This window comes from Antechinus flavipes, chromosome 3 (assembly GCF_016432865.1).
Source record: "Antechinus flavipes isolate AdamAnt ecotype Samford, QLD, Australia chromosome 3, AdamAnt_v2, whole genome shotgun sequence".
Classification (NCBI taxonomy): domain Eukaryota; kingdom Metazoa; phylum Chordata; class Mammalia; order Dasyuromorphia; family Dasyuridae; genus Antechinus; species Antechinus flavipes.
In genome coordinates this window covers 19033484-19050671 of record NC_067400.1, presented here as the reverse complement: position 1 = coordinate 19050671, position 17188 = coordinate 19033484, and the positions used below count along the sequence as shown (strand labels likewise).

At 50.6% G+C, this 17188-nt stretch overlaps 1 protein-coding gene across 2 annotated transcripts in view; it reads right to left on the bottom strand.

Moving 5' to 3' along the window:
• Nucleotides 1–1296: 1296 nt before the first annotated feature.
• PPM1L (protein phosphatase, Mg2+/Mn2+ dependent 1L) overlaps nt 1297–17188 on the bottom strand; it is a 237035-nt gene continuing 221143 nt past the window's right edge. For both annotated transcript variants that reach the window (XM_051983101.1, XM_051983102.1), the window contains 2 exons: nt 16850–17011; nt 1297–10633 (listed from right to left, as the gene is read on the bottom strand). In XM_051983101.1, coding sequence (XP_051839061.1) covers nt 10287–10633; nt 16850–17011 — 509 coding nt within the window. In that variant the 3' untranslated portion in view covers nt 1297–10286. The remainder of the gene's footprint in view (nt 10634–16849; nt 17012–17188) is intronic.

The window sequence follows — 17188 nt, the reverse complement described above, 5'->3', positions numbered from 1 at the left end:
TTCAGAGAGAGGGGCCAGATAGAGGGGTTGTTAATGATTTCCTTGAAGCATAGGATAGGGAAAAAAGGGCTTGTCATGAGCAAGACAAGTGAAAGACTGGAGTACTAAAATTTTTCAAAAGTAATTGTACTGATAAAGATCATTTTAAAATTCAAAAATATACTCAAGCTTACATGAACTGATGTTAAGGGAAATGAGCAGAACCAGGAGATCATTATATACCTCAACAGCGATACTGTTTGAGGATGTATTCTGATGGAAGTGGATCTCTTCGATAAAGAGAGCTAATTCAGTTTCAATTGATCAAGGATGGACAGAAGCAGCTACACCCAAAGAAAGAACACTGGGGAATGAATATAAACTGCTTGCATCTTTGTTTTTCTTCCCGGGTTATTTCTACCTTCTGAATTCAATTCTCCCTGTGCAACAAGAAAACTTCGTTCTGCACACATAGATTGTATCTAGGATATACCGTAACCTATTCAACATGTAAAGGACTGCTTGCCATCTGGGGGCGGGGGTGGAGGGAGGGAGGGGAAAAATCGGAACAGAAGTGAGTGCAAGGGATAATGCTGTAAAAAATTACCCTGGCATGGGTTCTATCAATAAAAAGTTATTAAAAAATATACATATATATATACTCAAAGTCTTGTCAGAAGAAATCTGTAAGATTGGTTATTTGTATCAAACAGTAAAACATTCATCTCCACACACACACAAAAAATCTTTTTAACTTTCACTGATCTTGGAAGACTTCTTTGTTGAGTAAATTTAAATTCTGTTAGATTGTCCTAAAATTGTAGAAATTCCCAAATGGAGATGGACTGTTAGGATGATTAGGCAATGCTACATATCATGAAAAGTTAAGCTTTTTAAGTGATAGAGATACACAGATCGCAAGGCCCAAGAACTTACCTGATTTGAATTTCACTGAAGGCTATATATATGTGCACTATAACCAATTCTAGAATTGGAAAAATGAACTTTCTCAAAAATATATTTAACATCTGGAAAGTACAGTTTTATGTGGATAATTAAAGAACATATCTCAGAATCTTGTGGACTCAATGATAACTTGTATAAAACAAGTGATTTTGAAAGCAAATGCTGGTCATTCTATTAAATTTTATTTAAAGTATAAAAAAGTTGTAAGGGTCTTTTGGATGTCCTTAAATCTAATGCATTTTCTTGCTCCCAAATAATTCTCACAGCCCCGTAGTTTTACCCAAGAGTTGCAGCCTTGAATAATCTCCACAATGACAACAACAATAAATAAACCACAGGGGAGTCCATATGTAAAGTCAGGTAATTTTAATGGGTTTATTTTCATTGGAATCATATCACCGAGGCTGAAATTTCAGTAGTCCATTGTTTTGGATACAATAATACAGCATCTGAAATTGCACAAACACGGGGATTAGGAGGGACACTGCTACATCTAACCAGAATACACATGGGGAAGAGAGGGCCAGAGCTCCCTGCCGGGGTGGGACCAAGCACAGCATCCACTCTACGAAGGGCTACGGTGAACGTAATGGCGGATTGACATGGCGGTTTTGCTTTTTCGAATTGTCTCTCAGAGACAAATGTAGAATGTCGTTATAAAATCCTCTGACAAGTAACAAGAGTAATGAGGTTGCCCCAGGGTTTTGTGGTTGTTCTCCCGGCCAGCTTGGCTTTCCACACGCTGTCCACCACCACGCCAGAGCCTTCGTGGGAAAGTCTCAGCCAGACTTGTGCCACTTCTACCCCAAACAAAGGCTGGTGGCTCTGAAAAGGCGGAACTGTGACAAAGTCTTGAGTCGAGCGTTTAAAGTTGAAAGGCCAAAATAGGAATAGTAATAATAACCCATTCTCATTCTTATAAATGGAAAATGCTAAGGACCCTTCTTGATTCTGAAATTTCATCTACTGAGTATTAGAAAATTGGCCCCTTGAAGATATTAGAACTTTTTGAGATTGCTTCTCCTGTCTAAGGATGTATGATTTCTGTTCTAATTTCTTCTAAAATTGGGCTCCATCAAACCAGAAAAGATTTTCATTTTCTTTAAATTTACTCTGATTTAGTGATAATGACAAAGAATTCCTGGGCCTGATGAAAATGATTTTCAACTCCAGATGTTGGCACTATGAATAGATTGGGAAAAGGATTGGGTAATATATGTCTGGTAATTCAAAAAGCACTGAAGGGCTGGCTCCGTGCCAGCCTGTAATAGCATGGGAAGACGGAGATAAAAGAACCTGCAAGAGTCCCTGCCCTCAAAGACCTGACGCCCTACTGAACAGAAGGGACCTTGGAAGTTCTGTGTCAAGTTGCTCGCTCCACAGATGAAGAAAAGCATTTCAGTGACTGCTGGGATCCAAGCCCCAAACTTCCCGCTCCAAAGCTTTGCTGTTACTTTCCTGAAAATGCTTTGGGGACCCTTGTTGGTGAACTGGCCACGTGACCATGTGTAGACCAGGTGGCAGGTAAGGAAGCTAAGTGACTGTGGATCTGATACAGGAAGCGTGGGAGGAAGATCTGACTGGTTTCCAAAGGAAAGACAGGTATTATTTAATTATACTCCTAGGAGGCAAAACTGGAAAGAGGTCACAGATTACAGAGGAAGATGGGAGATGAGCAAAGGATTATCCTGGACTTAAATGCCAACCAATCATAAGGGAGGGAATCTCTCTATGATCATCATCTTCCTTTATTCCATGGCCCTATGGGAAGAGATATCCCTTGTTCAGCTTGAAAATGCATTCTTCCACATGATATTCATACTTGACTGATGACAAGCCCTAATCCATGGTGCATAAAGATAAGAAAATTCAGTTCAATTAAAGCATTTATTAAGTGCCTATGGTATGCCAGGCCCTATTCTAAAACTCTTTTCTCAGCCATTCGTACATTGAAACTGAAATGTCCTTGTCAAAGAAAGCATTGGTCTCCTTGTCAAGATGCGAAGGATAGGTTGCCCACCTGGGCATACTTCCTATTTTCCCACTATTGCCAATTCATTTCTGTCTCTATTTTATATTAGTCTTTTGGACCAGTCCTATGATTTCAACAGTATAGGGAATTCCCAGGAGGGAGATTTCCTCCACCAATGCAGACCCATCATTCTCTGCCATTCATAGTCTTAGTTCTCAGAGGACCCTCAGAGGCCGAGTGATTTGCTCATAGTGTGACCATGCGTGTCAGAGCAAGGCTTGCTCCCAGGTCTTCCTGACACTAGCCCGTCTCTGACTCTGGCACGTTGTAAAATGATGGATACTTGGGGAAGTCCAGAAAAGAGCCTAAAATACACAACTGCAAAACTGATACCTTTAAGATCATCTGATGTAACCCTGACATTTTGCAGATGAGGAAACTAGGCTCTGAAGTGCCTTACTGAAGGTCATCCAGCCAATGCAAAGCCAGAATTCTGGATTCAGTCCTACTGCACCACACTTGCAATCTTAAAAAATCAAGAAAATCAAAGTCTCTCACACATGGCAACCCTTGTTTCTCTCTTTAAAATATGTCTTGGGAATGAAGCATAATGAGAGGAAGCACGGCAAAGCTTTGGAGAGCAGTACAAAGAGCCTTAGGTGTACAAGGACTTGGGGATGAACCTGGATTCCTGGCACTGACTAGACCCATTTCTTCTTCAAATCTATGTTCCTATGATTCATCATCCAAATAAACTAAAGTAGAGAATTTGGCAAATGTGCCTCAACACACGTCGCACATTTTCCTCGAAAGCCGGTGGACGATATTTCTTTTGACTCCCTTTATGACCAGCTTAAAACCAACAAATCCAAACCTCTCCTGGTAAGTATATCTGTTCCAAACAAGGGAAAGCTTCCGTCTTAATTCCTATAGGTGAAGCAGTTTGTGCAATTCCCCAAAGCCCCTTCCTCTTTGGGGCCCACCCCTTGTAGCGATGGGTTGGGGGTGGTTTGGAACGTTCGGTTTTATTTTGACACAGAAAACAAAACTATCGGTGGCTCCTGTGCTTGGTCAGGATGTAAGACCATGCCCTACTATCTAAGACCGCAATGAGCCAAGTTTTCAGCTCGAATAACAAGGCAAATCCGGTATCATTAGGAGCTGGTCATCAGAAGTGGTATTCTTACTGTTTGTATATGACTGACCGATGAGAAAGCCAGAAATGCATGATGATAAATACCATCCCTGCTCCTCATCTTACTTGTATGTTTTGTAGCCACCTGGGAGCCAAGGAAAAATGAGTCCTGCAGAGCTGTTTCCATCCCTCATCGTCAGGCCATCTTTTCATTTAAAAAAGTCTGCTGAGAAGGGAGGGGATGGGTTTCCCTAAAATTCCTTTTTATAGAGGGGGAAGCAGTGTACTTGTGTAGACTGTGCCACGGTTCTGGAACACCTGGACCCTCCTATGTCACTACCTGGCTGTGTGAACTTGGCTCAAACACAACCTCCCAGAACCTATTTTTCTCATCCGAGGTTGGACGAGCTGGCCCCAAGGTCAGTTTCCTGCTCTAAATCGGTGATCCTATGATGGCTGTCCACGAGGGATTTTTCCCCTGGAGGGAAGGGAAGCCAGCTGAGTGGGTCATGGCAGAGAGGGACTGAAGAGGCTCTGCTGCTGTGCCCACCCACCTTATCTCCTTCCGAGTCTGTGCATGAGCATGGCAGGGACACTTAGTCTCCAAGATGCTCTTTTAGGAGAGTGCTTCCATGTATATACAGATTGTCGCATTTTGTGCCGAGCGCAACAATATCCACAATATTCATGTGGACCAGAAAGGACATTTCCTTTCTGCCTTTTCTATTGATAATATCTTCTTGTTAGTCCAGCTTTTGCATCAAAATCATCAGGAGGTCAAGTCCACGGGAAAACTTTTTTACAAGAACTGCCTGTTTAAATCCACTTCAATTCCACATGACCTGGATTCATTTTATACGCTATGGATATGGATAATGGATAATGGATGCTCAAGAATTGGATTAGAAATCATTCATTAGTATTAAACATATGCCATTGAGTGGGGCCCAAAGTGAAATAAGAAAGACTAAAAATGGCATCTTGGGATTCTTTACAGCTCAAAGAGGCCTGAGAGGTCATCCAGATCGGTAATAATCCAAGCAAATGTGGGTGTTAGATAGACAAGGATTAGCCAGATTTTTAAGATACAAATAATATGCTTAACTTTGTGTCCCCTACCTTGGAAAACAAGAGCCGGGGACCGTGCTTTTCCTCCGCCTGCCCATGAGCCCACAATGTCATCTTTCTGAGTCCAATTCTTTTATTGGATCTGGTGGAGCACCGAGTACCCGGTGTGTGAGACAACACTAGGCCGTACCTTCTTTTTCAAAATTTAAACACGTTTGATCTTTCCTAAGGAAAGGCGTTGCCAGACAGAAGCATGGTTGGAAAGAAGTCATGCAATAAGAGAGGGATGACTGACAGACAGCACCCATGCCACAGCCAGAAATCTGGAAGGAGGCCCATTAGGCAGGCGCCAACGAGAATCAGGCGGGGAACACGGCAGGATGGGCCCTGACCTGGACCACGGGGATGAGGGCATCCATCAAGGTGCCCTTCGTGTCACACCTGCTCCACCTGGAATCTGTAAGAGTGCTTTTTACTATCCCTAGTTTTCTTTGTAACCCCATGCATTTTACATAAAGCGTATAAACACATGATTTTGAGCAGGGGTCCCTACGTCTCTCCAGGTATCTGACACATAACACAAAACGCAGTCAGCCTGTTTTTTATCCTATTCCTCTAATATCCGCCATGACTGCTTCCTTGGCCCACGGACGGGCACATCGCCACTTAAATTCAGCTTTGTGGCCTTGTCTTGGAATAAAACAGCAGAGCCGCTCCGTTCCCTTCTTCACACAACACTGTTCTAGGGGCATGAAGCCCTAGAAAAAGGCTGTTTCTAAATCTAGGAACTGTTCACATTCAAAGGAAGTGTTAGCATCGGATCCTAAAAACATACCCCAACCATAAGGAGAATCTGTTTGCGAAGGTGACGAGACTCGGTGATGACAGAACGGCCACATGTCCGTGGCAGGAGGGGGGCCGGAGAGAATCTGGCCGAGGAAATCAAGCCTGAAACACCCCAAGCCGGCTGCTCCCTCCTGCGAGGAATTTCTGGACAAGGTTCTAAATCAGTCATGAAGTCACCAAGTCCCTTAAGGTCAAGTAGGAAGAGACAGATCCACATTCTCCTTTCAGTGACTGACTCAGATTTAGAAAGCCAACGGTACCGAGGATGCCTTCCTTGCTGAACATATGGGGAGCTGTGAGAGTGTGGGGGATAGGGGGATGAGGACTGACTATCTATAGAGATGCAAACCTATAATAAGCTCTTCCATCTTCAGAAATAGGCACGTTCCATTTAAATACACAGTTCCAGGACTTCCCCATCTCATTTACTTCCAATTATTCATGGATACCTGGTTAATCAAGGGAAGGATTCCCAGAATGGACCACATCCAAAACCATAACCATGCAATGGAGCGTTCTGGAAATCGACTCAGGTACCGGATGGATACAAGAGCTTGCTAAAAGCACCACCACCAACACTAAAAACCTCGCAATTTCTCTGGAAAAGACATAGCCTTTCCAGGATTGGGGAAAACGTTACTGTTATTCCATGGTTTTATTTGTTTTGATTTTAAGGCGGCAACTTCACAAAGCGGGTATCTGGTAGGGATCAAGTTCAAAGTCCTATCTCTGATACAGACCGGCTCTGTCCTCCTGAGCACGTCATCCAACTTCTCAACACTCTACGCGACTCGAAACCCGTAAATAACGGAAAATGCTGCTGTACAGTGGTGGCGGGAGTTCCTTAAACTGGCGAAATCACAGCTCTGAGCTATGACAGACCAAAAGACCAAGCGTGTGGTCTAGAAAACATCCAGATCCTTTCAAGGATTAAGGAGGATGTTACATCCTATATTTATGTAAGGGGTAACTACCCAACATGGTGATCAGCTTCATAAAGGATCCTCAATAACTAAACAGGCAAATTTAGAGCTTCCTTTTCTTGGATGAGTCAGGAAAAAAAATGCCATTGTAAAGTAGTAAATCCACATAGGAAGAGAACGTTTTTGCTAAAAAGCAAATTATTTTGTTAGCTATTTATCACTAATTTCCTTAGTAATCCTATGTATTTCATATAAAGTGTGTAAAAACATGATTCCGAGGAGGGGTCCCTAACTTTCTCCAGACGACCAAATCACAGAACAGGTTGAGCCTGTTTTTTATCCTATACCCTCTAAAGTTTGCTATTTCCTTGGCACACTGACGGGCACATCGCCACTAAAATTCAACTTTGCGATCCTATCTTGGAATAAAATAAGAGCTGTTCTATTCTCTCCTTCATACAACGCTGCTCCACTCCATGATTCTTGGGGCGCCGTGAAGCCCTAGAAAAAGACTGCTTTAAAAATGTGTCACACATATGTACATGTATGTGTGTGTTGCTACATGTTATACATACGTACACACATGTAACCATGACAAGGACGGAAGGCTTTCCTGTGCATGTCAGCCAAGAAGGCAGAGTGGTGAGAGGGCTGGGCCGACGGCCTGGGCCCGAACCAAGCCACACTTGTCATCGCTGTATTTGTTCTGTGGATCCCGAAATGCGTTTCTCCTGTCAGCTTCCTGAGGGCAGGCCCTGCTTAGTTTTCCCTCTGCACTGGAAGGTCCCGTCATCCCTCAGCATCTGTATCTGTACCTGAGGGGAGTGGATCAGGGGAACAGCAAGATCTCTTTGGGCTCTCCATCTATCCTGCTTTAAGGATGACCTTGATGGCCTTTTTTTGCTCTCTACATGATCAAGTTCTACTAAATTCTCCAGCTATGGGAGGGACTATTTCCCCTTTGCACAAATACTGGGGGAGGCAAAGAAAAAAGGACCATGATTGGTGGGTGTCTTTCATTGATGGCAAGAACCTCAGAATGGTCTGCCCTACCTAACTTACTCAGGGGAATAATGGGTGTCCCTACAGGGGGTCCTTCTGGGGCTGAGTGAAGGGAGGTGCACACACACCAGACTGCTGCCCCTTACACTCCCAGGGCATTAAACAAGGGCTGGGTGGAAGGGGCTCTGCGGGGCTGGAGCCGTCCCTTAGAGAAAGGGTTCTAGAGAAGCTCTGGGTGATGGGTGCACAAAGCGTGCCTTTGGGTCCCGTCCATGAGGACTGTCTGTAGGAGAGGCTGGGGCTGCGAGGCCTGGAGACTGAAACTTACAGCCGAGTGACCCCACGCGTCCCCCCAGTCACCCCAACAGTAAGAGGAAGCAGCTCGACGGCCGGCCTCAAAGGACGCATCCAGCTTTGGTTGTCACACCAAAAGGCCTCAGCCAGTGAGCTCTCCCTCTGACAGGCGGGCAGACACAAGACCAGCACCCAAAGCCCCCCTTAGGAGAGTCTGTCCCTGGGATGCGGCAAGAAGGCAGCGCTGGGCATGATTCCTCACCTGGGTCCCCCGGTCTCAGTCCCCGGGACAGACTGGAAATCACACCTGAATTTGGCACAGTGGGGACCACGGACAGCGGCCCAGCTCTAGAAAAGCTTGAGGGCCTCTCACTCTCCCATCCGATGGCAAATGCTCGGGCAGTGGGGTTGAAGCCGCGTGCCCCCCCAAGCACTCACACTTCTGGGAGCCCAGGTTACTTTCTGGGGGAGCCGGGAAGGGGTCCGCCAGAGCCCCCCACTCTCCCCCTCCTCTCTGGGGTCCCAGCCCGTCTCTTCCTTCAGCGTCCTGTCAGACTGCCCTTCTGCTCAGGGCCCTCCCTCCCAGTACCTTGGGGAGCTCGCTGTGGACAAGAGCTCCAGAAAGGGGGAACCTGCGGGTGCAGCTGGGGACAAAGACCCAAGGTTCAAATCCTGCCCCGACTCCAAGCTGCTGCCCCCACTTCCTTCTCCGAGACAAGGCCTGACCTCCAGACCTCTGACCAAGCCTAACTTGCCTCTGGGGGACTCCTCCCCTGAGCTGAGCCCCTCCCCAGGCTGTCATTCTCACCAGCTCCCGGGTCCTCCTGGGAGTCTCCTGTCATCGCCAGGGAAACTCGGGGGGCAACGGGCCTAACGGAGCAAGAAGGAGCATGAGCCCCCTCCAGAGGAGTAAGGCCTCAGGCCGGTGACAGAGAGCTGCGGGCTCGCCCAGCCGAGTACCGGGGAGCCGAGGCAAGCTGGCCCGGAGGCCCCGGGGGAGGGCAGGCCGCATGCTCTCCGCCTCCGCTGGCTCACGCAGGGGCTGGCACTCGCACAGCCCGGGCAGGAAGGGGCGGCCACTGCGGAGGACAGCTCTCCAGGCCACTGCCGGCCTCAGGGAAGTGACCGCAGGGAGCCCGGCGGGGAAGGGGCGCTCGCTCACTTTTGGCTACGTTTCCACTCGGCCCGAGTGACTAGGGCTTCCTCCAACAGGACAAACAGGAGCCCAGGACGCCTGACAAACATCTGTGCCCCAGAGCCACTAAGATGTAAAAAAAGAGTCTGTCTCTTAGGAGGCCGCGGCCGGAACTACGTTGGCGCTGGGTGTCCCGCGGCCCGAGGCCCCGGCAAGCGGCCGGCTTCTGCAGGGGCCCCTCCTTCTCTACGGGCAGGACCCCGGGCATCCAGCGCCGGCTGCCCGGCTGCCCGGCTCCCCGGCTCCCCGGGACACTCTGGCCACGGGGCCCACGGGGAGGCCGGACTCCGGCGGGGGACGGGGCTTCCCAAAGACGTGCCCGAAGGGGCCTGGGAGTCAGAGGCTGCTCCGGACTCGGGGAGCTCCCCCTGCCCAGCCCGAGCTCCCCCGGGGGCTTCTTCCCCTTCCCTCCAGTCCCCAGAAAGCAGGCAAAGGCAGCCGATGGCACGGGCTCCCGGGCAGGCGGCGCGGTCCCTTCCCAAGGCTCAGCTCTCCCCCAAACCCCTGGCCGTGTCCAGCCCCCGGGAGCGTCCCCTCGCGGGCCTTCCGACCCGCCCACGCTGCGGCTCCAAAGCAGGCTCAGGGAGGCGACAACCTGAAGACATTTAAAGGGGATGAAAAATAAACCTTAAAATGGAAAGCGGGCAGCCCAGGCTGCCGAGGCGCCCTCTCCGGAGATACATGGGAAAGCTTATAGATACGCATTAGAAACCTGGCGGAGGAAGGCGGGAGGAAGGCGGGAAGACGCGGGCCCAGCCCCGGCCGCTCCATCCTGGCTCACGGCGCCGCCGGCAGGGAAGGGGCTGTCCTGGATCTTCCGGCCCAATCTTAAGGAGTTTCGCTACTTTTCTACCACATCCAAGTCAAGCAACGGCCGGAGTCCTTCAGTCCGGGGCGGCCGGGCCCTCACTGCTCCTCCGTTTTGCTGCTGTTCCTGAACTTGACCACCATGACGGTGATGTTGTCGGGGCAGCCCCTGTAGAAGGACTGCAAGACGATGCTCTTTGCCCCGAAGTGGGGCTCGTCCAAGCGCTCCTTGATGAACCGCACGGCCTCCTCGTTGCTGAAGGCGTCCCACAGGCCGTCCGAGGCCAGGATCATGAACTCGGGCTGCAGCTTGTCCAGGTCGAAGGTCAGGATGTCGGGGTCGGGGATGACCACGTTGAGGTTTTTCAGCGGGTAGTCCCCCAGGGACCGGGACATGGCCAGGATCCCCTGGACCCTCCAGGAGCCGTTGAAGCTGATGAAGCCACCTGGAAAACAGCGAGAGCGTTAGCGGGAGCCGGGCCTGTGGCCTCTCAGTAGGGGCCAGGGCGGCTCGTGGAACGGCCAGGGTTTCTATGGCGGGCGCAGAGCCCGGCACAAATCTTAAATCCTTGGCTTCTCCCCAGCCCTTGGGAGTAGGGGCCATTGCTACCCTCACTACAGGTGAGGAAACCGAGGCTGACACAGCAAGGTGACTCCCTAAGTACCTGGATTTGGATTCGGCTCTTCCTGGCTCAGTTCCAGCCCCCCGACCTCCGCACAGCTCCGTGTTTTTATGGCCTGCTTCCTTGTCCAAAATTACTTCCTCCCCCCAAAAGCCTGGGGTCTGAAATGGACCATTGGGCTTTCATGGCTTTTATGTGCAAGACTCTGAGAGTCTCCTTTTAAAACAGGGATGCCGTGGGGAGGAAGCCTTAGGTTAATCAGCCTCAGGATCCCCTGAGGGAGCAAGGAGGGAAGGGCTCCCAGAGAGGGCAGCAGCACATGGGGGAGGGGAGGAGGAGAAGGGGCCCAGCCGGTAACCCCGGAAGGAAAAGGGGGCCGCCGAGCTTGGCCTCCACAGTGGGAGGGGGGCCGGGGGCTTCTGTGGGGGGGCCCATGGCCTAGATGGCCCCCGGCCGAGGATTAGCTCCCCTGCCTCACCACATCGGCATTTATTCCTAGTCACAGTGGGTGGTTCTCTTAGGGGATGTTTGGAAACCGTGGCATGGAGGAGACCCAACATGGCGCCCGAGGGGGCTCTGGCCCCCGCCCCGCTCGGCCACAGGCGCTGAGGCAGGCGGGTGCTGGGCGGGTTGGAAAGAGGGAAAGTGAGATTAATGACCAGGACTGATCCCAGGAAGGCGGCCCTGCTCTGCTGGATGGGGAGAGAGCAGTCAGACTCCTACCGAGCTGTTCAAAACACAGAGACTGCCCATTGTGTCACTGCCCCCTTAAGCTGCCAGCTCCCGAAGGCAGACCCAGGGAAGGGAGGCCCAAAGAAGGTCCTGGCCTGACCTTTACCCAGCTCTGAACCCACCCCCAGGGAACTCCTCCCTGACCCCGGGCCCCGGGCCTCCGGCTCCACAGACTCCCACGGGAGCATCCTACAGGCCTGCGGGATGGGGGCTGAGGGCCTGAGTGGCCCAGCGGGGCCGAGCCCCCATTTTACAGATGAGGAAACAGACCCCAGGACGGAGACCTTAGCCACAGCACAAAGTCGGCAGGGAGGCAGGCGGCTCAGCAGGAAGAGCACAGACTTCCCATCCTGCCTGAGGAGGATCTGCTGGCTCATCCTAGGACCCCCGCAGGGCATTTAAGCCCTTCCGGACTCAGTTTCCCCATCTGCAAAATGAAGATCGTTCTGTGGGCCTCCGGCGGCTGCGGTGGTATCAGTGAACCTTGCACAGGGAGGGAGCATCTGCAGCCGGGTCTCTCTGTCTCCTGCCCTCCATCGCCGCTTTCCTGGAGGGGGCTGCAGGTGAAGGGAGCCTCCCAGGAGCCTGGCCAGACTTAGGGCCTCCAACGGCTGCCACTGAGCTCTACGGGACAGCAGGGACTGGTCTCGGCGGCCCAAGGATGCTTTGGGAAGCTCCCCCCACAGCGGCGTCCCTGACTCAGTTTCTCCAGGCTGCATTGGGACATATCCCAAATAACGCCCTCTAGAGGTTTGCAGTTGGGACAAACAAACAAAACAGGATTTATGTGGAACACTAAGTGTGGGCCTTGGGCGGGCTCACCGACAGGGGAGAGAGGTCCGAGTCATGGCTAGGCCAGGGCCTCCCCTTTTATTAGCATTATATTATTATTACATCATACTAATATCACAATATTAATTACCGGTTTCTTTGGGAGGGGAGGCAGCATTGGGGACGCTGGCTAACGGAACCCTCCCCGACAGGCTTTCCGGCCAACCACTGGTGAGCAAATGGACGCGGAAAACAGCTAAATTATGAATGCGCTCCTCGCCCTTCCCTGATTTAGGCAGTAACGGCCTGGTCTTCAGCCAAGATATTTAGAAGAGACGGAGACGTCTCCGCAGTAAATCACTTACACATGGCTCTCCGTACACATCTCTCAGCTAAAGACCAAACTCCTAATGGCTGCGACAAGAAAGAACAACTAGAAATTAATTAATTTTGTAGCCTTCCTTCCGTAACAGAAATAGAACAATAAAGCTCCCGTATTGCTGTGGGCCTCTTTATTTTAGTGTTTCCCCCTCCGGGTGAGCCTCAGAAATACGCGGTGACAGAATTAGCGTCCCCATGTTGAGCAAACTCTGCAGTGAGAAATCAAGTCGGCGGTCAGGCCGCCAGCAAGTGTCAGCGGAGCCCCAAGCTCAGGTTTTACAGCTTGAAGAATCCTACTGGTTCCTGGTCACACACACACACAAAAAGTGTGTGTGTGTGTGTGTGTGGTCAGGGAGGGGATAGGAAAAAGTGTATGTGGGGAACCAGAGGGGAGAGGCAGCTGGTAGATAAATATTTAACAACCTTTCCCCCCAAAAAATGCACACGATGTACTTTCAAGTTTAATCTGCATTATCTCCAATTTATCACTTTCTCAAGAAACAAAACAATAAGTTAAGCCCTGATTTAGTGCCTGCTGATTGTGCCCCAAGTAGGCTGGCTCCCCCATGGGACCCCTCTCTGAAATGTCAGGAAGTAATCCTGGTGGCAAGAAGTACCGGCTCTGAAGTCGGGAGGGCTAAGCAGCTGGAGAAAGTGCCCGGCTGGTGTCAAGAAGCCCTAGGTTCCGATTCAGCCTTAGACACTTGCTGGCCCTGCGAGCCTGGGCAGGTCTTAATGTGCCTCAGTTTCCACATCTGTCAAGTGCATGAGGTTCAGTGGCCGCCCAGAATCTCCCAGTCTCTGATCCCCTGATCCGGCTCAGCATCTGGGCTCTCACATCACCACTAGAGGACTGTGTACAGAGCCTGTCATCCGGCAGGGCCTCAGTTTCCCAATCTGTAAAAGTAAAGGTGGCGCTGGCCCTGAAGTTAGGAGGATCTGAGTTCAAATCTGGCCTCACACATTTAATACTTCCTGGTTGTGTGACCCTGGGCAAGTCACTTAACCCCAATCACCTCAGCCAAAAAAAAAAAAAAAAAAAGGAAAGGCGGTTGGAACCTGCGAAATAAGGAGATGGGACCAGACCTCAACAGCCCTTCCAGCCCCGAATCCTGTGAAATGTCGCTTTTTCTTCAGTGTTTTATGGTTTTTTCTCTTCTCTGCAGGAATGAAAGTGCGATCCCCAGATCTTGGAGCAGCCCCCGGGGGTCTCTCGCAGCCCCCGGGGGTCTCTCCCTTGGCCAGTTCTGAAATGTCTGGAGCCCCCACACCCTGTGAATTTGACCCCGGTTCATGGCAACCAGAGGGGGTCTCAGAAAGCCCTGAGGTGATTAAAAAGCGACAACAAAAACAGGTTCCCAGAAGGCTCATGGGACACTTCAGAGACAAACAGGAAGGGTGAGAGCGAGAAGGTACAAAAGCAAACCAAAGGCAACGCGATAAACATGTTTCCAGAACTCCCAGCCTCAAACCTAGTGGTTTTAGCTCACATTTCCCTAAAACTAGCCAAGGCTAACTTTCAGAGAGACTGTTGGGCCCCCTGCGGGTCCCACATTTGGCAGCGCTCACCCCAGGTATGAACGCACCATTTGGTTTTGGAGGAGAATCCAAAATCGGGCCAGTCTGATGCTTTCTGCGCTTATTTAATAAAGGTTGGGACCCTGGCCAGCAGCGTAGAGAGGGGGCTTTGTCCTCTTTTTTAGGGTTTTTTCTGGCATGGACTTACCTGCACATGGATTCAAGTTACTCTAAAAGCAGGATACGATCCCACCCCCTTATTTCACCAGTGAGAAAGGGGGTGCTGGGGGGGGGGTACAGAGTTACTACAGAGGTAGTAACATCATCCAGATTCAGCCAGGCTCAGGACCCAAATGGCTAGCAGTCTCTCTCTCCTGACCCCTTCTCTGTCTCTGTCTCTTCTTTTCCCTGTCTGTCTCTGTCTCCTTTTCTCTCTCTCTCTTTTTTCCTCCCTTCTGTCTCTCCTTTTCTCTCTCTCTCTCTTTCTCTGTCTCTCTCTCTGTCTGTCTCTCTTTTTCCCTTTCTTCTGTCTCCTTTTTTCCTTTTCCCTCTCTATGGCTCTGTCTCTCTCTCTCTTTCTTTTTCCCTCTCTTCTGTCTCTCCTTTTTCTCTCTCCTTTTCCCTCTCTATGGCTCTGTCTCTCTTTTTCTCTCTCTTCTGTCTCTCTCCTTTTCCCTCTCTATGGCTCTGTCTCTCTCTGTCTCTCTCTCTGTCTGTCTCTCTTTTTCCCTCTCTTCTGTCTCTCTCCTTTTCTCCTTTTCCCTCTCTATGGCTCTGTCTCTCTCTGTCTCTCTGTCTGTCTCTCTCTCTTTTTACCTTTCTTCTGTCTCTCTCCTTTTCTCTCTCTCCTTTTCCCTCTCTATGGCTCTGTCTCTCTCTGTCTGTCTCTCTCTCTTTTTCCCTCTCTTCTGTCTCTCTCCTTTTCTCTCTCTCCTTTTCCTTTTCTATGGCTCTGTCTCTCTCTCTCTGTCTGTCTCTCTTTTTCCCTCTCTTCTGTCTCTCTCCTTTTCTCTCTCTCCTTTTCCCTCTCTCTGGCTCTGTCTCTCTCTTTTTCTCTCTCTTCTGTCTCTCTCCTTTTCCCTCTCTTGTCTCTCTCTCTCTCTTTTTTCCTGTCTCTCTATATGTTTCTGTCTCTCTCTTTTTCTCTCTCTTCTGTCTCTCTCCTTTTCTGTCTCTATGTCTCTTCTCTGTCTCCCTCCCCGCCTCCTCCCCAGAACACCTTCTGCACTCAGGCCAGGGCTGAGGCTTCCAGCCCCTCTCTCATTTGCTCCTCGGAAAACTCCGGTGTTTCCTGGGCTCTCACTTAGAGGCTGATAGGGCCTTCTAGCTGGTCTCTGCTTAACCCACACTGCTCAGCGAAGACCCTGCTCCAGCCTCAGACTAAGTGCCCAGAGGCCCCCGGGCAACAGAGCAAGGCTTGGAGGGGAGCTGGCCTGGGGAATCCCCAGGGGGCCAGAGCAGAAGGGGACCTGCTGTGCAGATAAGTGGGGGGGGCAGAAAATCACCTACTAGAGCATCAATAGCCCCTGTGAAAATGGCAGGTGCCCACTTGGAAAGGGCTTCCATGGGTGCCCACCTGGGAGCAAAACCCATGTCACTGCTCCTGGGGGGTTTGTGTTATAGCATTGGGAGGGGGAGGAAGGGAGAGAGAGGAGGGAAGGAGGAGGAATGGGAGGAGAGAGAGAAAGGGGGGGGGAGGAGGAAACAAAGAGGGAGAGGAAGGGAGGGGGGAAGGAGGGAGAGAGAAGAGGGGGGAGGGAGGGGGCGGAAATAAGAGGAGAAACAGAGGTAGAAACAGACATGCACAGAGACAGAGAAGGGGGCAGGAGAGAGAGCCTGGAGCCATTTGGGTCCTGAGCCTGACGGATGACTCAGTTATTGTTTAGAACCCAGTTTTCGATCCAAGCTATACGTCCAAGATGATTAACTCCTGTTCCCTGCCCATCCACGGACTATGGCCGCTGTTCTTCATGTGTTTACTTTTAGCGACTGGTACAAAAGACGCCTCAGCACGGAGCCTTGAGCGACAGACAAGGCCCATGGATCAGAACCGGGAAGTCCAGGATTCACTGGCCTTCGTCTCTGGAGGAAAGGCGACTGCCCCAGCTGTCCCAGGGAGACCCTGTTTTGTTTTCTTTCAGTAGATAATAAGAATTTCCTTACTATGTCACATTTGTCTTCAGCTTTGGAGCTAGAAGAGCCTGTGTTCACATTCTGCTTTGGAGACGTCTGTGGGATAGAGAAGCCGTTCTCCTCTGAGGAGATCCCAGCGTCCTCCCTGGCAGAATGGGGACCACACTGCCCGCGTGCTGATTTTCTGGGGGCTATAATGGCCAAAAAGATAATACTTGCAAATGTTCTGTGCGAACCCTACAATGCTCCCTAAGTGTGTCTGCTGTTACTATTATCTCTATTTTCACTTCAATGATCTGTTCCCGCTGTGGATGTTTGATGTCTGACATCACTGAAAATGGGCCCTGAGTTTTAAAGGGACGGGAAGGCCCCTGGGAGAGAGGGATAAATCTGGAAATGAGGGGGCCGTAAACACAAGAAGCATCGAGAAAATCCGTTTTTAAGAAAGAAGAAAGGAGGACTTTTATAGAAGAAAGGGAATCCCAAGGGCCCTCCTGCACTCACCAGCTCTCTTAATCCTCTTCCTCTCCTTCAGCTGATAAGGCTTGTGATCGTGAGACAGGGGAATGGCGTTGCCATCCTTGTCACAGAGGACGCCCCTCGAGTCACCGACGTTGGCCACGGTGAGGTCCTTGTCTGACAAGAGCGCGATCAAACACGTGGTCCCTGGAAGACAGGAGGAAGGAGAGGTGAGGGGCCATCGCCAGGACTGGGGAGGAGGGTCTCCCGGCCCATTGAGCGGCGGGCAGACCCCCGAGTCTGCTTGATGGACCTCCTCGGCCCCGACAGCTTCCCAGAGAGCCTGGGTCCCGCCGCTGGCTCCTCCGTTTGTCTCTGTTCTGT